Source organism: Pagrus major, chromosome 11 (assembly GCF_040436345.1).
Source record: "Pagrus major chromosome 11, Pma_NU_1.0".
NCBI classification, from domain to species: Eukaryota; Metazoa; Chordata; class Actinopteri; order Spariformes; family Sparidae; genus Pagrus; species Pagrus major.
In genome coordinates this window covers 23,921,070-23,943,870 of record NC_133225.1, presented here as the reverse complement: position 1 = coordinate 23,943,870, position 22,801 = coordinate 23,921,070, and the positions used below count along the sequence as shown (strand labels likewise).

General features: G+C 40.0%; 1 protein-coding gene across 3 annotated transcripts; it reads right to left on the bottom strand.

Moving 5' to 3' along the window:
- Positions 1–6,056: 6,056 nt before the first annotated feature.
- Positions 6,057–22,744, bottom strand: tdrd5 (tudor domain containing 5). 3 transcript variants are annotated; one of them, XM_073476097.1, is made up of 18 exons: positions 22,470–22,744; positions 20,778–21,021; positions 20,411–20,622; positions 19,697–20,003; positions 18,377–18,516; positions 18,086–18,169; positions 17,891–17,947; positions 17,359–17,521; positions 16,720–16,871; positions 15,265–15,470; positions 14,631–14,840; positions 14,453–14,519; positions 13,886–14,086; positions 13,069–13,188; positions 11,311–11,376; positions 10,734–10,910; positions 10,433–10,595; positions 6,057–6,670 (listed from the first exon to the last, which is right to left on the bottom strand). In XM_073476097.1, exons 2-18 carry the CDS (start codon positions 21,019–21,021, stop codon positions 6,612–6,614), a joined length of 2,628 nt encoding a protein of 875 aa, XP_073332198.1. In that variant the 5' UTR covers positions 22,470–22,744; the 3' UTR covers positions 6,057–6,611. The 3 variants fall into 3 exon arrangements, with proteins under 3 accessions (XP_073332198.1, XP_073332200.1, XP_073332201.1); XM_073476099.1 differs by having other exon boundaries at positions 11,329–11,376; XM_073476100.1 differs by lacking the exon at positions 11,311–11,376.
- Positions 22,745–22,801: the final 57 nt, after the last annotated feature.

Below are 22,801 nucleotides of genomic sequence, written 5' to 3'. Positions count from 1 at the left end.
CCAGGTCCTTGAACATTAACTTTCAATTGCCTATCAATACACTACATCTACTGTGTCAAACTGTAGCCCCTATGGAAGTGTCTGGCAGGTTAGGTTGAACAACTTGTAAAAAGCTAGTGGTTACAGGGCAGCTAGTGGCACATTGTGAGTGACGAGCGTTGATTTTGTAGATTGACTCAGCAGTTTAATGTGGACGTGAGATGGAGAAGCCACCATAGAAAAACACTGCATGGTCGAGGAGGAGGTTTCAGGAAAAATTTATCAAGTCTTATTTCATTGCCCTAAAGCGACAGATAAAGTGAGCTGCCTTATCTGCAAAAAAGTGAATAGGGTGCTCAAGGAACTTAATGTTAAACGCAATTATGAAACCAATCACATATACTTCGACAAGTTCATGAGCATTACTGTGCAGCCCATAATCACATGCTTGCTTCCTAGATTGGCTGGTTATGAGGGCTAACTGTTAGAGGGATAGTTTAGGAAACATGCCGTCTTGCACAGACTTAGATGAGAAGATCGATACCACTCACACCTGTCCGTGCAGAGCTAGATCCAGGAGGTGATTGGATTATCTTCGCATAAAAACTGAATGCAGGGGGGAAGAGCTTAAGATTCAATTAAAATCTATGCCCACCATCTTCTTTGTTTAATCTGTACACAAAGACAGATGTAAACACTACAAGGAGTTAAATGCTCACGCTCGTGATGAAGAGCTCTCACATTTTTGTTTTTGTTTGACATAACATGTTCATTATAGAATTACAGAGGTGTTGGTAGGCTGATTTTTGAACGTGTTGTTTGATGAAAGTGGTACAGATCGTTTCATTTAACTCACGGCAGGAAAGTGAATAAGCACATTTCCCGAGATCTCCTTAAAGCAAAGGGGAACGTCAGTGTCTCGGATGTGTGCCTTTGAAGCCCCATTACACAATTCTTCTGATTATGAGTGACCGAGGCTTGCTGTAGGTCATATCAACGTGACAAATTCCTGCACATGTGGTGGTGATTAAAGTAGTATTTGGAGTTAGGAGAAGGAACAAGGAAATTGTTAACTAAGCATGACATATAAATCCAGCGTGTAGAGTGGAAAAGCTTCATTAGGGTTGTTGCTTCTGCTGCTACGCTATGTGAGTGCGTGTAGAAGTAGCAGAACTAGAGGCCTGAGGGATTAGCAGGAGAATGAAGCCTCTTCTTCGAATTGTCCTGAAATTAATACAGCAGATAAGAATTTTGACACAGGGATAAAAATAAAGGCGCCTCTTTCCTAGAAATTATCTCTCGGTGGATGAGTGTGACTTAATACACCCTCATTTCTACACAGTATATGAATTCACACATGCACAGCTGCTCACACACAAGTCTCAAATCCAACATACACATGGACACACTCACACGTCTCGAAGTACAGCAAATACAAGAGCTGGTTGCAAACGGAGCAAGACAAAAAAAAAGAACAATGAAGGAAGGAAAGAGACTAGATTATGAGTCCTTAACATTCTGGTCAAAAAGCTCATCTGAGGATCCACCACCAACACAGCCAGACAAATATAAACATACAAAACAGTACAAATTCCTCACTGACGAAAAGAAAGCTGTTCTACAACAGAAGAGACTGGAGAACAGAGAAATAACAAGACTACTGGCCATCTGAGATGTGACGTTTATGCCATTTGTATTCCTGTGATCTGACAACACATCACGCTGCATCATGACAACTGACGCTGGAAAACAACATCAATGCCAATATCTGCTAATATCTTTAATATCCGCACTATTGTATTTTCAGATTTCAGGCTACTTTATTAATCCCACTCAGAGCAATTTGTTTCAGTTGCTTGCCTTGCACACATGCTAAAACATACAGTAACATGGAGACACAATCTATAATAAATATAAGATGATAAATAGTTTGATCATCAATTAGTAAAACAGAAATAAAAAACAGTATATTCAATAAAAAAACATCTACAGAGAACTTAAAAGACGAATCGCAGAGGAAATAAAAGATTTCAAATAGCAGTTAGTTTTACAAGCAGGTCGAATGTAACGACGCCCTGACGGTGATCTTAGAACAGATTTTAACAATGTTGTTTAGACTGTTTCTATCTGTCAGTGTGAGGCTGTGAAACCAGCAGATACATGAAAAACACAGGAGGCTCTCAAAAAGCCACCAAGGATGACGGGACTGACGGAAAAGGAATTTAGTTTGTGGAGAAGGTGAATTCTCTGTTGCCCTCGCTTCACACTAGCTGCAGTGTTTACATCAAACCTTTCATGAACAAAGGGTATCTAGATATTTGTATGTGGTGACCCTTTCTACAGTTTCATTGTGAGTAATGCTTTCTTTGGCTGTGTCTCTGTTACGTCTAGATACACTGTATGTTCTGTATATTTTTAATGCTGTGCTCTGTTCGGTGCATTGTCTGTACCTCTGTTGTACTTCGGGGGGAAGCCAAATACAAATTTCTACTGCGGTGGACAATAAAGCCAGTTTAATCTAATTTGTGCTTTTATTTCAAATCTGACACACCAATGCTGTAAATGTAATGGAGCAAGAGGTAAAACATTCTGCCCTACAATTTAGTGCAGCAAGTGAAAAGTAGCAGAAAATGGAAATACTCTAGTACAAGTACTTTAAAATTGTACTTAAGTCACTTTCCAGCACTGCCCTCTGGTGGCCATATTTAAGGTCTGTGAACTCATCATGCCATCACTGACACATGTTGTGATTTGACTATGAAAACCTTTCAGCTAGCTCACAGCTGCTTTTCATGTGAAAAATGTCATTAATTTGACCGATTGATTCAGTAACGTTCAGCAACAGTTTTCTTAGAGGACATAAAGGAGATTTTTTTGAGTGATCATGACAAGAAAGGATGAGCTTTTCTTATGCACAGTAATTCATGCTAATAGGATGTCAGCAGCCAGCCAAGAGCATATCATCATCATCATCATCATCATCAGGGGTGAATTTATAGTGCACATAAACTAATTGTACCCAGAAAGGCAAGCTTCTGAAGTAGTAAGCGCAACATGTTCGCATATGGCATGTAGTTAAAATAAAAGTGGAATGTTGGAATTGATACTATGGCAATATATTCTATAACACTTAAAGATGAGTCTATCATTGTACCAGGTCAACATTTCACAGCAAAAAAATAATAAAAATAAAAATTAAAAAAGCAGGTAGTCGAGGACAGGATCAATCCTCTCATTAAACAAATGTTACCAAAAACAACAAGATTCTACTAGCGTTTCAGTTCATATGTATGGAGTATCTACATACTGTAGGTGTACAGAGGACCATTTTCAGTGACCATCACTCCTGTTATCCAGTCCAAGTTTGTTGTGCTAAAAGGCTAATTGAGCATTTGAAAATCCTCGTGTAATTATGTTAGCACAGCTGAAAACTGTTGTGCTGATTAAAGAGGCAACAAAATTAGCCTTCATTAGGCTAGTTAAGTATCTGCAGCCTCAGCATGTGTGGGTTATAGTCTCAAAATGGCCAGAAAAAAAGAGCTTTCTTCTGAAACTCGTCAGTCTATTCTTGTTCTGAGACATGAAGGTGATTTCATGAGAGAAACTGCCAAGAATCAGAAACATGAAATTCTTTGGCAAACCCAAACTTTTGAGCAGAAGTGTGTATGCAGTACATGTTTCAAGTATTGAGCTGCCCATTACTGTGTACTATGTCAGTCTGTCTCCTTTCAACAACTGAGAGAGACCAACCTGCTCATCCACTGACGGTTACTTTCAATAAATGCCCAAAATATGGATGTAAACTTAAAACAAAGTGAAGACAAACATCCAGATGATCACTCAACTAGTCAGCAAACCAAAGCCTGCAAAACAAAGCCAGTCTTCCTCTGACAGTCTGGCTCAGGGTCTCGTCTGTAAATCACTCAGAACACTGATGCTCTGCTGCTGCTCGCTGCTAATCAGCTGCAACCACATTACTCCCCTCTTAATAAGGTTTACTGAGCGTCTGCCTTACCAACCCTCACCCTCCTCCTCCAAAACACACACACACACACTAATGGAGCCTGTATCATGCAATGCCTTGCAGTGTGTGTGTGTGTGTGTGTGTGTAAAAGCGATTGTGATTATGTGTATGCTTGTTAAAACATTGCCATTGTGCAAGTTGAGTGAATGAAGGGCAGTGTTTGTCATTTTGTATTTGTCCTGAAAGGCTCAAATGAGTCTGTGAATTCAAATTAGAGATAAGGTTTGTGTTGCATAAGATGTGTGTCTATACTAATATTTGTATTGTGTCTGTAACTGTGTTGTAAAAGCAGGAAGTGTGTGTATGTGTATGTACAGTATGTAGGTTCATGTTCTTCATTGTGTTGCTGTATTGGAGTGAGAGGAGGAGCTATTCTCATCAGGAGCCTTTTAAGAAGCTAATTGGCTGAGCCAGTAAAGGTCAGGGAGCCCAGCAGGATGCAGACTAATGATCCAGGAGTCCACATTCTGTTTTAACCTTTAGACGTCCAGACACATTTTGGTACATTATATGAAGGGAAGGTGGTAGTTTTGGACTTGTGAAGAAGCTTTTTGAATCTATATTTGACTGTGTGGGCAGCTCTGCTATATAACACACTGTCTGCTCTGCTCAGTGAAGTGCCTCAACTCTCTGTAATGAGCGTCGTTGAGTTTACAGATGGTCTTTTGTTTTATTCATTGTTCCTGTGCTCTGATCTCGTCTCTTCAGTCATTGATATTCCCTCTGAGAGATGGTTTAAAGGGTGCCGCTGTTTGCATGTAGCCTCAATGGAAGAGCAAAGTCACGCAATTTAAATGCAGGAAAACAGTTTTGTATAAATCAAAAGAAGTGACATGGCAGGACGAGGCGAAGTACTAATTAATTGCCTGGCTGAAGGTGACATTGAGCCAAGGAAGAGGGAAAGGCACAACAGCTGGAGAATTACTGGACCAACAACACTGACATCACAAAACTGACTTGATTGTTTTATATGTCAACAGACTTTTTTAAAGACTAGTTTAAAAAAGGTCAAAGGTAGCAATGCCTAGTTACATCTAATTCCGGTGCTCTCTAGATTTGCGTACAAAAACTGAGTTGGATTTGAAGATAAATACAGTATTTGTGTTGATTTGTATCTGTTTAAGCAGCAAAATGGATCGGAAACAAGACTAGTCATGTACTACAGTAACTGGATACCTGACTCCAAGTGTAGCCACTAAAAATTACTCAACAAGTGCATAAACCAAAAAAGTGTTTAAAAAGTTCACTCCCACATTGTTTGGCCTACTGCACTTGCCCTTTTATCTTTGAAGGATAATTGATCATTTACATTGTTAGTAGTTGGAGGTTTCCTGTTTTAAGTTTTACAGATGTCTCTTTTATAATGCTGCGCTGGTAAAATGCTCTGGCCACTTCAAGTCATTTTGTTTTAAACCTTTATATATCAGGGGAGTTTCAAAGCAATGTTCTCGTTATCAGGAACGTCCTGATCATATTCACACAGACATTCACACCTCAAAGCTGCTCAGTACTACCACAGTCTGATTTAAGTGCTTGCTCAAGGGAACCTTAGTGGTGGTAATGAGGGAGAGGCAGGTGTTGCCTTTCATTTCCCCAACCCAGATTTCCCGGGGAGTCACCCCTCCAGTCACAAACCTGCCTCTCCAACTATTAGTTCACCACTGCCCCTGTATCCAGCTCACGTCATATAGCCACGATGCTAACATTTTCACAATGACAATGCTAACATGCTGAAGTTTGGCAGGTACAGTATGTTTACTATGTCACCATCTCAGCATAGCATGTTAAAAAAGGTCAATTAAGCTAATTAGCAACAAAATAATACATTCTATTAATCAAGTTTTATGGCAATCCATCCAAACTATTTATAGGAGTGTTATAATATTTCAGAAAAAGGTAAAAAGGCTTCATCTTTATGTAAAATGTGTTTTTAAAATTGATCTAAACATTTATGCGACACATTGAATCGACAGAAGCAAAGAAGAAAACAGAGGAGAGAAACATCCACTACTTAGAATCATATTACACAAGTTACCACACCAACACCAAAATATTCTATCAAATAAAATGTATTATCCAAAATAAAATTCCATTTGTCATGACATTTTTGTTCATTGTAACTTAAACTTTAACTCTGTTCATAACCACACTATGAATATATATAAAGGGAATCAAACCATTTAACACATCACAGACATCCTGATGGCTTCTGAGAAAATAAAAACAACACTTTAAAACGCACAAAGAAAACATTTTTTAAACAAAAATAATTTACATTAAAAAAAGACGGCCACCAATTTCCTGTAATTTCTTTTTTTTTGTCTAACAAGACTAAACAGTTGGGAAAGTGCAACATTTACACTGATATCAAACTAACAATCAGAGCTTAACATACAATTCAAATCTGGAATACATTAAAATGACATGAAAATTAACTTCTAATAAAAATGCTTTGACTACTTTCCACTCAATCTAGTTTCATCGAATAATGTCAAGATATCTTATGAGTTGTGTAGTTATCAAGGAATGAATATTGCTTTGTTTGTGTTTTGACTCATTCAGGCGGATGATTTGGGATTTGGTTTGGGCTGGATGTGGGGGGCATGACCTACCTCACCCCAAACAGAGGAAACATGATGCCAGAGTTTCGCAGATAGAGCGGTCCACCTGGACAACAGAAGAAAAAAAAACATGTTATCTATATAAAAACATCACCACCATCACTGAACGAATCAGTAGCTTTTAGCGGTGCAGCTCCTCACTGGTGGCGGAGGTATAAGGCTACTTCCTCTTTAAAAGCATCTTAAAAGAACGTGAAAGACGGACATAATCATGATCTGGTAAGTCGATCTTAAGCTGCTGCTGACCTATTAACCTTATGTGTAGTGCTTCTATCGGCTAGTTTTGTACTGAACTGAATGTAGCTTGGACTAACAACAAACTCAACTGAAGATAGTCAGAATGGGCTTGCCATGCCAGGTTTGGGAGTTTGCTGTCGATGAAGTAGGAGGGGGACATGCCATGTCCTGGGATATTTTGAGATTCAAGTGCATTTTTCAGCGATTTGGCTTTTCGCTCTGATTGTTGAGCTGTTGTTGTCATTTGTGGTGGAGAGGGTGGTGCTATGTATAGGACTAGTGTGGGTTGAGGTGTTTCAGCTGGTGTTCTCAGACATTATCACCCCACTGTATGCATTTTGTTGATTATAGCCTTTTATTCGTGTATTATATTAATGACTGTGTTTTAGTTATGTATTTTACTCATGACAGCTTCCTGTGTCTCAGTTTCTGTTTTTGATTGTGGTGTATGTGTGTGCTTGTGTATGTGTACGTATGGAAAAGATATACAAATAAAGTTTGACTGAAAATGATTTGTGATTCCCTCCTCTACCAGTCTAGTAAACATTACAATGTTAACACATTCATCATGAGTAGTTACATAAATAAACATTTTCCCTCAATACTTGAATAATAAAATCAGTTGCAATTCATCAAACAACTCCTTAATCAACCCTCATTATTTTATTCCTGCAGCACATTACAAAGTTCCCTGTAGCACACCACCTAATTACTTCTCTTTTATCATTACCTGCATAAAACCTCAGTAAGTCCCAGGCTAAAAGTGAGTCTCGCAATGCCACTGCCACTGCCACTTATATTTCAGGTGTGCTCGGTCGGACACGGCTCACGTCCGACAGTGATGCCAAGGTGAAATGAACACACCCGATGATTACAACAGGAAGAGCTTTAACCACTGGAGGTCAGCAAAAGGAAGATTTTCTGCTGGTGTTCAGTCTTAAAGCTTCCAAAATTTTCCAGAAATAATAATAACAATAATAATAATAATAATAATAAAAACCTAAACTGAAATAAATTATACCCTTGAAATTGTCATTTTCAGCTCTGTTCCAGACTGTATTATTCCACACAGTGTTTTCTCTAAGGAGCAGCTCAACAACAAGTAGAGTGCTGACCCTTTAGTATGTAACAAATATGCTGAGCAAACACACTCGGCTGACGGTGCATCAAGAGAGATACAAGAGAATTGCGACAAGGAACAAGTGCCGACTTTGCATTTGTGAGCGATTGTGTATATTCTTTTGTTTTTATTTGAGTCACATTTCTGCAATGTCAGTTTTCTGAGGGAAGCTCAGGGTACGCTGGCAGACAAAATACAAAGAGGAGACGGAAGTGTGAAGGAAAAGAGCTACTATTTACCACAGGGAATATCGTCAGCAGACTGTCAAATTGTGCTGCCTGTATGTGCGTATGTGCGCACGCGTGCACACACACACACACACACACACACACACACACACACACACACACACACACACACACACACACACACACACACACACAATCATATCTTCTTATCGGTCATGTACCAATTCTTGCTTCTATCTTGTGTTTTTATCTGTATTTGTGCAGCTGTGTAAAGCACTTAGTAACGCTACATTTCACAAAAAGCGATTTGTAGATAAATCTGCCTTGACCCACTTTGTTTTGCCTTTTTCCATTAACACTGTGCACACAGGAGCATGCTGGAGCATCAGTGTATTGATAGCAGGACAAATGCAATGCAATGAAAGCAGCTTGTTGGGTCAAATAGCTCTGGTAACAGGTCTAATTGAATCTGTGTCAGGTTCTCTGTGCAGGTACATCCACCACTGCACGCAGCAGGTCGGAAATCAATACGTCCTCTCTGCGTCCACAGACACGGTTTAAATTCATTGAAGCCTTCTCTCTCTCTCTCTGTACATAGGCAGGTTAATGAAGGCCACTGTATAATCATGTTAGAAAATGAGAGTTTGTGTGCTAAGAGACAAGCATTTGTGGGTACAATAGGACTTTTGTTTGACGGTGTTATCTTTGTACAATTTGGAGTAAACGACAACTACTCTTACCCCTGGTTTCCAACGGGCACCTGTCTATGACGTTACATGTGCGGCTTCATTTTGCTCCATCCTCCATGCGACTGCATATCCCACCAAGAGCGTTACAGAAGCTGAGCGTGCTGCCGGCTGATACAGTAGACCTCCTGAGATTTTGCTTATTTTGTCACAGTCTCCTTGGTTTTTGTTCTTCTACCATGGGTAAGTAGGCTACGTACTTAAAGGTAAATAAATGTTCGATGTAGTGAGGTGAAACATGATCCTGAAACGGTACCGGGTGTATTATTTTGAAAATTGACCGGATGCACTATGTTGTTCCTGTGTGTGACTTCCTGCCCGGCACAATCTGCTCTGTTTAGCTTGACGCGACTGCGGTCCATCTCCGTTAAAAAATAGACTCGCCGCATATTCTCCACGGAGCAGAGCAGAGAGCCGCTTCTAGGATGCTGCTGAGACATGCCATGGCGCAGCTGGTAAAAACATAAGCATTGACTAGAACTGCCACGATCAGCTCCAACGACTGTATCACGGCCGTGACAGTCCTGGTGGAATCGAGTGGTTAATAATGAGTTAAGCTCTATGTGATGACTTGTAAAAATCAAATGTTTATATTTTCATATGCAAGAAATTGTTTTGGTTAAAGGGTAACTCCACCAATTTTACAAGTGTGTCTACAGGTCTTTGGAAGTTCTACTGCATATGTGAAAAAGTAGTAAAAAGCCTTTTGTGGCTGAGCAGGCTGCATGTTATTTTGATAAATTGCCTCGAGTGATGTCACTCAGTTGCAATGTGGGTAATGTAGGCGCTAGGTTTTGAAAACAGTCCACTTTCTCTGTCTGTTTGTACTTGCCCTTATTAAGGCCTCTCTCGCTAAAATATGTAGCCGTGTTTGTTCTGTTATTATGATTCAATAGCCATGAGATAACAAAGGCTTTTTAACTCATCACCCTCTTGAGTTCCTCAGATTTCTTCCCTCCAATAACACTGTTAGACTCTTTATGGACAGTTTGGAAAAAAAAAAAAAGATCAAAATTGATACAGCAGAATGAGAATATCGCCTTTATTATTCCGCGTGTTCTTCCTTTTCAAAACCTACATTACCCACAAGGCACTTTAGCCACCGAGAGACATCACTGCAGGCAATTTATCAGACTTTATAATACTCTTTTTTAAGATATGCAGTAGTACTCCCCAAGACCTGTAAATACACTTTAATGTGTACAGTTGGTGGAGTTACCCTTTAAATTGATCTATGATCTACTTGAAGTTAACACTGGCACAGGATTATAGTGCCATACATATTACATATAGTTCAGTTCATGAACTGAACTGAACATATTACATATAATTAAAAAAAACCCAATGTTGTCATTCATGAAACTGAACTTATTGATCTACAAAAAGGGGGGAAATGGGTTAATTTTTATGAATCTGTTGCAGTTAGTCACTGGTAGACTGGATTCTTTAGCTCATGACCTATGTGCACATTGTGTACTCCACTCAAAAAGTTTAAATCGGGATGTGTGTATATGTACCCTTGCCCACTTCAGGGGTGTGAAGGCTCAGGGTCCTCAGGATTAGAGGTGGCCTGACCAACAATGGGGCAGACACCTTGGGCCGGAGCCACTCCTCCACTGGTGTCGGACAGCAGGAGCTGAAATTAATGCTGGATGGGGTTGGTGGAGTCATGCTCAGTGTCTAAGAACAGAATACATTTTTGTGAATGGACAAAAAACAGCTATCAATTACTATTCTGTATTTAAAGTGATTTATAAAAAACATAAATCAACAGTGATTTTGCTTCCATAAAACAAAACAGAACAATTTTTTTCTCACTTTAAGCTCAGCTTTACAGGGAGTTGGCGTCTGGATCACATCTGGGTGTGCGAGAGGGCTGGAGGTGGGACTGGAATGGTTGGTGGGAGATGATTTGTTGGTCAGGGCCCGGCCCAATTCAGTACTGCTAAGGGTTTGGTTATGTAACTGCCCATTGAACAGGTTGGGATCCCTTCTCTGAACAAGACACAACAATAAATAAACAAGACTTCATGAGTGTTTGTTCATGCTATTGTTTTTTTGTTTTTGTAAAACATGAAATATTTTTCCACATACAGCACCGTCTGCCATTAACTATTTCACCCCATTTATCCTTTATTTGAATTAGGAGCAAAGCAGTTTCAATCAGCAATCTAATTATCCATATTAACTGTTGGAGTGTACACAAATAAATGTAAATAAACCAATCAATTTAACCTAACCCCACTGACACTATAAGATTTCTGCGTAATCTTTTGATTTACCACTTCATGCTCAATTTTTACCAGCATGGTGAAGTGCTGCACAGTAACTGAAAGCATTTAAGTTTTGCTAATATGTGAAATGAAGGCAGAAGGTCAGTGTCAGGTGGTCATACCTGGATGTGACAGATTACCTCATTGTCCTCAATAAATTCCAGGGCAGGCAGTTCTTCTTCTTCAACCTGAGACACCAACAAACGTCTGGTTCCCTCATATCCATATTTACTTAGCAAATATATATGTACAGTCATCCTGAGTTGTTTCACTTGTTCATTAACCAACACACACTACATCCATATAACATTGTATGTCATATTGCACATTCGGTAAAATGATATATTGTAAGTGATTTCAGCTGGTAGCATTTTAAAAATGAACATAAAAGGCCTGCCCCCTAATTGCAACAGATTTAAGACCATGTTAACTCAGATATTGTCCTAACAACTGACGGGGTTTCCTGAAATATCCAAATGAATGGTTGCCTCCATTACCATCAGAAGCCAATATTCCTTGCAAAGGTCACACTTTCATTGTTGCTACTTTTTAGACCTTCATGTAAAATACAATCTGTATAGATAAACAATAAAAGAGATACTGTGAGGACATAGCTACTTGGTTAATAATACGTGATTAATAATTCAGGATTATCCAAGCTCAGAGCAGGATGTTGAAATGTCGGGTTGAGAAAAAAAAAAAAAGTAAAAGGTCCTGCATTTTTTCTTGCATGCTGGATAGCAGAAGATATGCAAGGTATAATGTTAAAGAGCAAGCAGCACAGGCTGATAAAAGCCTGTTTAAATTTGCTCAGATGTTTTAAAAAAAATCCTCAGCTGGGCAAACATTTTATATACAGCAAGGCTCAAGTTAGCTTTAAGAGTTTGATATTTACCTGCTGGGATCCATCTTTAATATCAGCACCATGTTGATGGGATCAATTTCTCCCATCAGAGGATTTTTTTTGGAGTAGCAGCAGAAAAACACACTGCCACTCCACCTGGTCTGTGTAATCTTTCTGATATCCAATTTCAGAACTAGTGGCACATTATTAACTTACTATCAACAAACAGTATCTCTACAACTTTAAAACAAAACTAGTAAAGGTCAACTGACCGAGCAAGATTCATTTCATGCTTTGTTTCCTTTATTATTTAATCGTTCTGCCATCGTTGTTTAGTCTAGTTGCAACTGTGTATTTTTATTTATCATTTTAAGAACTTTTTATCAATATGCAAAATAACTCAAGGTGTTTTTTTTAATGCTGTCACAGACGGTAACATAGTAAAATCTCTTATCCTTTACATTCACTTAAACAGCCATCCACTCATTAGCATGTGAGAGGCACAATCTTGTAATCCAATATCCATTAAACAGCTCACTGATTGGCTGTCATCTTATTTATTGGCCAACAACAAGCTGTGACCTTCCAAACAGTGTGACTATACATTAAGTAGCAATGGACTGCAACCCCCCTTTCTGCAAGCGTGTGTGTGTGTGTGTGTGTGTGTGTGTGTGTGTGTGTGTGTGTGTGTGTGTGTGTGTGTGTGTGTGTGTGTGTGTGTGTGTGTGTAGTTCTGCAGTTGGCCTGCAGCACTGACAGTATGGCTGGTAAGATAAGAGCTATGGATGGACAGTGGACAGTAAAAGCTTTACAGCAACATTAAAAGATTGTGTGAGAAAGAGAAAGTGAGAGAGGGAGGCAGAGAGGAGACAAAGAGGGTGCACTCAGACATTAAGCTGCAAATCCACAACAAACAACCAAGTAACCCAGCACAGACACTAATGTTGTGTTTGGCTGTACTGGAACCTCGAAGAATTTTACTGGACCAGCAGCTGCTCTCTTTCCATATGTGTGTGTGTCAGTGTGTGTGTAGTACCTTCGGTGAAGTCGACATGGACTGTTCAATGGTGTCTGCTGTGGCTCCCTCTTCTACCTCTGGCAGGTCAACCATTCCCTTCCCCAGGTAGAGAGTCACTGGCCTGACCTTGACACAAAGCTAAAGATAGAAAAAGAAAGTTTACAGTGCAAGTTATTTAGAAGTCGATGTATAGATCAAGTATTAATATATATATTAAAAATAAAAATAATATTAATAATAATAAAAAGAAGGATTCAGAATCAATTCACAGCTCAGTAACAAACAAGACCAGCTGACAAACGCACATCTCAGGGTTCAACAGCTTAAACTCTGTGATGAACTAAATAAATATGGTCAGTCTGTTTTACTTGGCTGTTGCCATGGTTATTAATGACCAAAACAGTATTCAAATGCTTTATTTTTTTGTTTTGTTGGAATAGGAAGGAGACGTTGCTTCAGCTATACCAAAATTGGGGCAATAGACTGATAAAGCAAGAAACGTGGCACATCTATGGTGTCCAATTGCTCTCAAAACCAGCGCACAGCCCTCCTGTTTTACCTTCAAAACCCTGCCCCTGGTCAGCCTCTTTGACAACGATGACCCTCCTCGGAGTTGCTTTTTTAACTTATGTTATTAATACTCTTTATTATCAGATACCTGTCTGATGCAATGATTTAGAATAGTTGCCTACAGTAGAGGTGACAAGGTGTGCTGATATATCTTAATATATTTCAAAAGACACCTGTCTGCCAATCAAAAACTAGCATTTATCATGACCATGTTACAAATAAATGTGTATGTGTGTGTGTGTGTGTGTGTGTCCCTCTCTCTCACTGCTGCACTGGCTTTAGTGCTGCAGGCTGTACCAAGGCCCTGGCTCAGCAGGACTGAGTGGATGTAGATGTCCTTTTCAGTCTGTGTATCACACAGGAAGATCTGAAGGACATCTCCGATGTAACAATCCAAAGCGCCCACCAGGGTGCGGCCGGCACACAGCTTCTGGAAAGAGGACGTTGCCTCAGCAGTCCAACTGTCCTGCAAGAGGAGAACCACAACACTTTTATTCATAAAACTTCACGTAAACAGAACATTTTGTAGCATCTGTAGTTGACAGTTTGAATTCAATCACATACATTTATTCACATACAAGACTGTTTTAAAACAATACAGCACCCAACCATTGTTTTGTGCTTTTGTTTCCTTATAGAGCATATAAACATAAACGATCATGAGATGTGCTAGAAAAAAAGTGAAATAATCAAGCACTGATGGTGATTTTACAAATAACCTGTCAAGTACACAATACAGCTGACCATTATTGTATTAACAGGAAGTTAGTGCAGGCCAGGAAGATTTGTCAGGAAGCTGTGAATATAGTTTCAGATACGCCATCAGACTCACAGTGGTGGGTTTAATTCCAGCAAGTGATGCTGGAACAGCTTGCGCAGGAAGAGCTGAATAACATGACCTGAGAAACAGAGAGATGAACTGTAGAGAGCTCCACAAAACACGGACACTGTTCAGCTTAGTAGCAGTACTGGTAGTTGGCTTGTTTAACCACTTATTAAGATGCCCCTACTTGAGGAACTTGAGGTTGGTGCTCTGTACCACGGTCATGTCGCCAAAATCGACGTAGTACACCTCGACCTGTGTGGGGCTGATGATCTGATGGATGACCACCCGGTAGAACCACACTCCTTTGGGCGACACGCAGCAGACCTGACCACGTCGGACAAACCGCTCAGGGAGACGGTAGCGCACTGACACCTCAGGACAGGTGTAGCATAGTCTATATGGAGGAGACATATGGAGGAGACATATGAGAAACAAGATGTTATTGCTTATAGAGAATCATGTATGTTGAGACGGTAAATTATGTGATGTTTTTCACCGTAGTTTTTTGTTTTCTTAATCATTTTTCGATTATACTTCAAACAATTCCAACAGATGTTGTGTTGTGGTTCACATAATGAAGAACCCCAATTTTAGAAATACATCAATATTTTAACTGCCCATCAGATAGAGCTATATGGTTTGACAAAGAGAGAGGGTGTGCCAGGCATGATGAAATAGTAAATGAAGCACATTATGTATTTTATTACTGTTTATACTGCACTTCCAAAGGGGACCTCTAATAATACAGCTGGCACAATAGATACACGAAGTGTGATTATATTATGTTTTGACTGAACTACCACCAACATGTCCACCACCTCATCTCAATCATCATGTCCTCCATAGCTCGGGCCTCCTCACTCTCGCTGAAGCGGATGTGGAAATGTCCAGGGGACTCCACCTGCTCCACCAGGACTTCTACCAGCTCTCGGGCACTGTGGCGTGTCGGCTGTTTGAGACGTTGACTCTGCAGGGCGTCCAGGGGCACTGCAGGGCTGCAATGCACCTGAATGGCAGGGTAGATCTACAGCGAGAAACATAAAAAGCAAAGTTAGACTGGTAAGCAGTACACAGCAATGTAACTCTATGTTCTAGGGGTGTCAAGGTTCTCCAAACCCATGATTCGATTTGACTTTCGATTCTGAGTTCATCATTTAATTCCATTTTCTGTTAACACATTTTTTTCTTTCAGCAATGACGCCTACGCCATTGTTAGACTATCACATCTGGATTTGTAAAAAAAAAAAAAAATTAACAGACTATTGGTTTTATGTCCTGACAATTGTCATTTACATTTTCAAAATCTTTAAAAGTGAGAGGGGCAGGTTAAGGTTAGGCAAGTTCAATTAACAAAACAGACCTTCATTTGAAGATTCAGCAATTAACGACAAAAGACAGAAATTCAGTTTGTTACAAAGTTTGGTTCTTGAATCCAAAACAATTAACCTCTGGTTCCAGCTGTGTTCCAGTGAATCATCCTTGTGCACACAGGATAAGTGTCTGGAAGTGCAGCTGCAAAAATGCTAGTAAGCTAGTCTCACAAAAAACATCTTGTTCGCATGCCTTTAGACAATCACAATTGTCTTCGGCGGTGTTTAACCCAGGATTCAGCGACAGTGCCCCTGCAAAATGGTGTCGGCAGATTTGTTTTACATGTGGGGATGCAACTCTGGCATTAAAATGGCTAAATCTCCATAAAAGTAAAGGTAACAGCTGCTAGCTTGTTTACGTTTGTGCCATTTGTAAACAGGCAAGTGTGAGAGTAACTTGCCGGTTTCAGCGTGTAGTTAGCAAGCTCAGAGGTTGTTGTTGTTTCTCGTACAGTTTGCGCAGATAGTGAAAAGAAGGGGGAAATAGGCACCCAATGACAGGCTTTATACCAACAGTCTACATCGGTAAGTTAGACTACCGCCAGTCAGACTAAACTAGCTGAGTTGTCTTGAGACTTTTTTTTTGTAGGACGTCGTCTGACGTGCTAAAGTAGGCAGGAGTGGAGAGTGAAAAAATACTGAGAAACTAGCCAATCCTTCTGATTTCCATGAGTGAACCTGAAAACTCAATTTCCCATTTTGGATCTATATCGTGACACCCCCACTATACCCAGTATTATTCTACAGCACTTCTACTAAGTATTGACAGGTTCCAGGGTTTAAAAATATGTACCTGTTACATAAGGTGCACTGATAATGGGGCAGTGACATCAGCTTATTAAGTGCAGTGAACATTAATGATTTGCACTGATGCTCTAATTAACAAAAACCTTTGTCACTTACCATTTCCTGGGTCTTGGAATTGTTACTTGTCACTAGCTCCTCATTCTTGTCATCTGTTGTGACATCCTCACAGTCATCTTCTTCCAGTTTGCCTTCCCAAGGAGACTCTCCATACCTGAAGTAGCAGCCTTCATCAAAACTTTCCTTTGAATCTACAAAATAAGAAGAATACATTTTTACTGCTTAGTTGAAAGCCACTGTTCCACAAGACTGCCTTGTTACATCATATCGCACACAGCACCATTTAATTATTACAAATGGGTCATTGATTAAAACAGTATTGATTCTAGAGACAATCACAGACTGGTGTTCTTGTGAGACACAGTGGTGGATAAATAGCTACAGGATGAGGAAAGGAAATACTCAAATCAAATCTCAAGGACACCACCGTGAACATAACGTTTATATTTACAGCAACATTTGGTCCAACCAACGAATGAATTGTGTCCACCATTTTTCAGTCAACCTTTTCAAAATGAAATGTCAAAGTCTGATGATGCAAATGAAAAGCAAATAATTTTACCAGTAAAATAGTTCCAACATTGTATATCAAACTTCTATGAAGTACCTACCGTTACACCCAATTAAGTAATTAGGGTGATACTGACTGCTGGTATATGAACATATGCACATACACACCTGATTGCGTAATGTCACTGTCCTGTATGTCTGTGACTATCCAGTGTTGTCCACTGTCATGCCCTGCAGGTTTCAGGTGGATGGTGTCATTCATGGCGCTGACCAGTTCATTGACACTGAAAAAGCCACTCTGTCGCAGCGGCAAGTCCTCGCCAAAAAACCTCTGAGGAGCAAAGAAAAAGATGTGACGTTGTCACCACAGATATTTTATTACAACCCAGCTCCTGCTCTATTGCACTGAAACAGCTTTGTCCCCAAACTGCTCGCTTTCTGACCATAATTAAGGACAGGTAGGTTAAATGTGAATGAGTTACTGTCTATTCAGTAAGGTGCTCAAGAAAAACTAGAAACAAAATCAAAATAATGAAACCAAAGCTTTTTATTTAGCTGGATCTGGAAAGACTGAATCCAGTTTCTCAGATGTATGAGCTCTTAGCTCTTAACCCCATGCCTATTTTATCTTAACTCTCATGTGAGACCATGGAGATGAACAGGAGCGCTGCATGACTTTTTTTTATTTTATTTTTTTTACCTTGTACTCAGCAGGCAGATCTCGCACCAATAACCCACCACTGGTCTGAGCTACAACCTGCAGAGTCACACACATATGAAGGGTTTCATTACAGCACTTGAAACCATGTGTCTTGGTTATGAAAGCACATTAGCGTCTTGTGATCACTCCTTGTGAGACTTAGACATCTGCTTAAAAACTAGCAGGGAGTGTGACCTTTCGTAGTTTGTCCTTCAGCTCCTGACTGATGCTGCCAGCGATTCCATTCTCTAAGATTTGCTGGCGAAGCTCCTCCTCCAGCTGATGTAGAATTTAAGAAGAAACAACAAAGATAAGTGTACTTAAAATAATGAAACAAAAACAACATCTCTTTTGTCACTTATATAATAATAATTGTACACACATTGGTCTCTTTTTCCCTCATTTACTTCTACACTTTATCGTGTCTTGTTCTAAGCAAGCAGACGAACGTGCTGGTACATTTTCTGATTTTTAATGAGAACAAACCTTGAGGACGCGTTTCTGAAAGAGCTGACCTTCCTGGCAGAGCTCTTGGTCCACTTCCTGGTTCTTCTCAAACATTTCTGGTTTCTTACAGACAGTTGTTGACTCATTTTGGGCAGGGCCCACAGTAGATGTTTCTTCAGCTGGAGTTAACCACAAGAGGTATTTCAAAAATCAATTAACAACAAAGCCACAGAATATGAGAAGCCCCTGCATAAAGAGAATCATTTTAAAACCAGAAGTTTGAACAGTTTGTTACAGGGTATAAAAGCAAGTTAAATTTAAGACTTTTAAGACCTTTTTAATGCCACTTGGAATGGAATTTAAGACCGAGATGGACAATTTCACTGAATTTTAGACCTTTTAAGATCCACAGGGACCCTGAGCTAGTTAGATGTAATAACTAGGGCTGCCAAAGTTAGCGCCATAATAACGGATTAACTCAAATTCCACTGTACATTTTTTTGACGCATGATTAACACATGCATGTTATGACCCTCAGCCCGCCCCGTAGTTTGGGAAATTAGAAGCGATATAAAAGTAATGTTGTGGTTGGAAAGCAGAAACAAACCTCCTTGAGCAAAAGTGGATAAAGAAAAGGGTCTTTTGTATGGCAAGTTCAGCTTCAAAGGCCTGCCAGATGGTTCTCTCAACAAGAACAAAGTTATTTTCATTTACTGGCGATGTGAACTGAGTTACCACCGGAGTAAGTCGAGTCTCAAATAACACTTGCTGGCCAAGCACACAGCTGATGCAGAGAGCCCTCGTCCCCCACGCCAAAGGCAGACCAAGCTGTATAGTTTGCAATGAAGACACCTGGACAACTCTACATGAGAGAACGATGGCTAAATGGGTGTCTACAGCTAGTTTACCTTTACAAGTATAATGTTGGACACTACGTTGTGTCCGTATTATTAAGGAATGTAACATTCAGGTCAGTATGCCCATCTGTTGTTGATTGTTGGGCTTGAGTTTGCCATTAAATGCTTTCAGCATATTTTTTGAGCATGCAGTAGCTTTGAGGTTATTCTGGAGAATATTCTGGACAGTATCAGTCATTGTTTTGGATTGTTGCAAGAAAAATAAACAATATCGCGAGTTAACTGTGGACAATCATGTGATAAATCACGATTAAATATTTAAATCGATTGACAGCCTTAGTAATAATCCCTTTAACATTTAACCAATCCATGCATGGGGCAGATTAAATAGCTATCCAATTTCAAAAAGGACAAATACTCTGGATATGGATTGCTTTTTGAGACACACTTAAGTAGGATCAGTGAGTAAACTGATGGATTCACCACCTCTCTTATAACAAACCTGGGGGTACTGTTGGTGTCTGAGCTCTGGTATCTGGCACTTTGGACACTGCCTGGTCAGGTCTAGGTGAGACTGGCTTTATGGGTCCCATCTTCTTTGGTAAGCTGAAAGGTCTGATCAGCTGCCTGGGCAGCATATGTTCCCTCAGATACACAACTGAGCCCAGCCTGGTCTGCTGGATGAGGACCAGGTCCGCCGCTGCCTGCAGCATCTCTCCAGTGGAGTAGAAGCCGTAGTCGTGGACACGCAGTGGGTGGCCAAAGCAGCGCAGGAAGCAGAGCTCCAGGTCAGACAACCGGAGTGGACCCTGGGAGAACGGCTACATTGTTACTTGAAACTAGACAACATTTCACAGTAAGAGAACTGAGGATTTTGTTAGAAAAAACAATAATAAAACATAAAATAAAACAAAACAAAAAATTCATAGAACAGTCAGTCAGGCTTCTACAGTATGTGTTTGAATAGTGCACTGCAGATAAAAAAGGAAATCTTCAGAATTGCTTATTTTGGTCATGTTTGACCGATTTCAAGACGAAGAAGGGCTGGCTATGAAAGTCTGATTCTAATCCTTGAATGCGTTTAATCAAAACAGCAGAAAAACTTAAACAGACCCAAGCAGTACACCTCATTATTGAAGATAAACACAAGCCTTTGGTGAGAAATAACAAATGCTAAAATACCTGTTTACAAAAAGACCTCACACACAAGTCATACCTGGGAGAGCAGTTTGCGAAGTTGTGCCCTCAGCTGGGCAGGGAGAACCAGAGGAGGACGACCTCTTCTGGGAAGGACCACAGATGGCAGCTGGTAGTGGGAGCGGGGCGAGAAGTAGCCGACACCTCTATTCCTGACCTTCTTGTTGGCCTTAGACGTGCGCTGATTAGCAACTAGCTCCTCTATGTTTCGGGTGGTATTGTCACTAACGGCTGCGATGGCGGACATGTAACAGTTAGAGAATGAAGCAGAACATGAGCGGACTTATGGCTCAAACGTTACTTTGCTTTAGTTATTTTTTCCTCGTTACTTAATCGAAACAGTATTGAGATACAAATGCAAGCTCAAATCAAAGAGGGGACTCTACCCTTTAAGAATATGGCGCCATCTGTTCTGAAGTTAATAGACACCACGTCAGGCATCTCCTTCACCATATCCATGATGTTCCTGAAGCCCAAGTGTTTCAGGGGCATGGGATGCCCCAACATGCCCTCATAGTCTCGCCTAAGCTGGTTAGGCTCCAAGCCCAGCTTAGAAGAAATGAGCAAAGAACGAACATCCTTCTTCAGCTTTGACAAAACCTCTTCCTGGTTCATCTGGCCTGCTGACATCTGGACGACAGTAAGGCACAAAACATACTGTAGATCTTAAAACAAACCATGTGGTTGGATCAGTAGTGGAGGACAGCAGTATCAAATTCTTAGACTCAGTGCGACCTATGATTAAATGTAAGTATATTACCTCAAGTACTGTACTTAAGTATGATTTTGAGGTTTGTGTACTTTCCTTGAGTATTTCCATTTTCTGCAACTTTATACTACCACTCGACAACATTTTAAAGGCAAGTATTTAACTTTTAACCATGTGTCGACCAATATTATAAATTGATTATTAGCTATCAAGGAGACCGATAACTGGAGTCGATATACATTTGCAGTAAAAATAAAAATCTTAGTGTCAAAGCTGAGAATAACCAGTGATGGAATGTAACTAACTACAATTTACTCAAGTGCTGAACAATTTTGAAGTACTTGTGATATTTCAATTTTCTGCTACTTAATACTTCCACTCCTCTATATTTAATTGATAACTTTAGTTACTATCTACTTTGCAGATTCAGATTATTCAGTGTTGATGGGCTATTACTTGTGCTGTGTAACCAATCAGATAGTGTTGAGTGCCGAACATCGAGTAAGACCGGAGTGGTGACTGCAGACTGAGAAAGGATGCTGCACGATGCATCAGAGCCAAAGTACTGCATTTCTAAATTAATTTATTTAAATCGGCAATCAGACACAAAAAACACAGATACTGAAGAATGGAAAAATGCTGAATATCAGCCCCAATATATATATTTCACTTGATTGTTTATTCTGTGACATTTAATTTTTTAATTTTGCAAAACTTTACTTCTGAGAATTTTAGGATTATTTTTCACACTTAAGTACATTTAATATCAGATACTTCCGAGACTTTTACACAAGTTGTACTTGTATGAGTGACTTTCACTTTTACCAAAGTAATATTTTAACACATATCTTTACTTGTTCTCCAGTATAACTTCTGGATAATTCTGTCTGCTGCTGACTCAAGAAAATGTCTTGGATCATTTTGTTTTATGGCAGAAATTTGCACCAAGATTAATCTTTTTTTAGAGACCTTTTTAAAAATGATAAATAAATGGATGAACATGTCAGGAGAAGATGGCAGCTGAGGATATGACGAATCCAGCTGGGGCCATCTTTAACCCACTTGACTCTGAGTGTCATTATCAGATATATGGTCAGTACATGTCCAACAAACCTTCTTTAAGTAACAAGTGCACATCTTAAACGGAGGTTAAACTACCTAGCAAGTGCTTTCTGTGCTCTCCGCCACTTCTGCTACATTAGCAGAAGTTGAGCTAGCCTCCACCTCGGCAGGTTCAGCATTGACTCCAGTCAGTCAGGTGCCCTTGTTGCACTTTTAAACACTCGAATTAATTAATTAAGTGTTTTTAAATGCAGACACGGAGCACAACAGTCTTGATAAAATCGTCCCCGAAGTACAGTGGACATACCGTTATTGTCGTCAATATCTTGGCCGCATCCTCCCTCGATGTCTGGGCGTTTAGTGACCTCCACGCCTGAAGCTAGCTGAGCACCGAGCACGTTGCTGGGGCACAACTGTACAAACAGCTTCAACAAAGGAAAAGTTATATTCTACAAAACCTCGACTCAAATACAGCTCACAACAAATGCAGAGAGCAGACGGTGTGTTTAGGTTGGGTTTCTGGCTAACTTAAAATAACATGTCGCATTAACTGGCTCTCGCAGTATCGTCACCGTCGCAGCAACGCCAACACAGACCATTAATTACAGAAGGTATGGAAGACCAGCTCTGCCAGGTGGA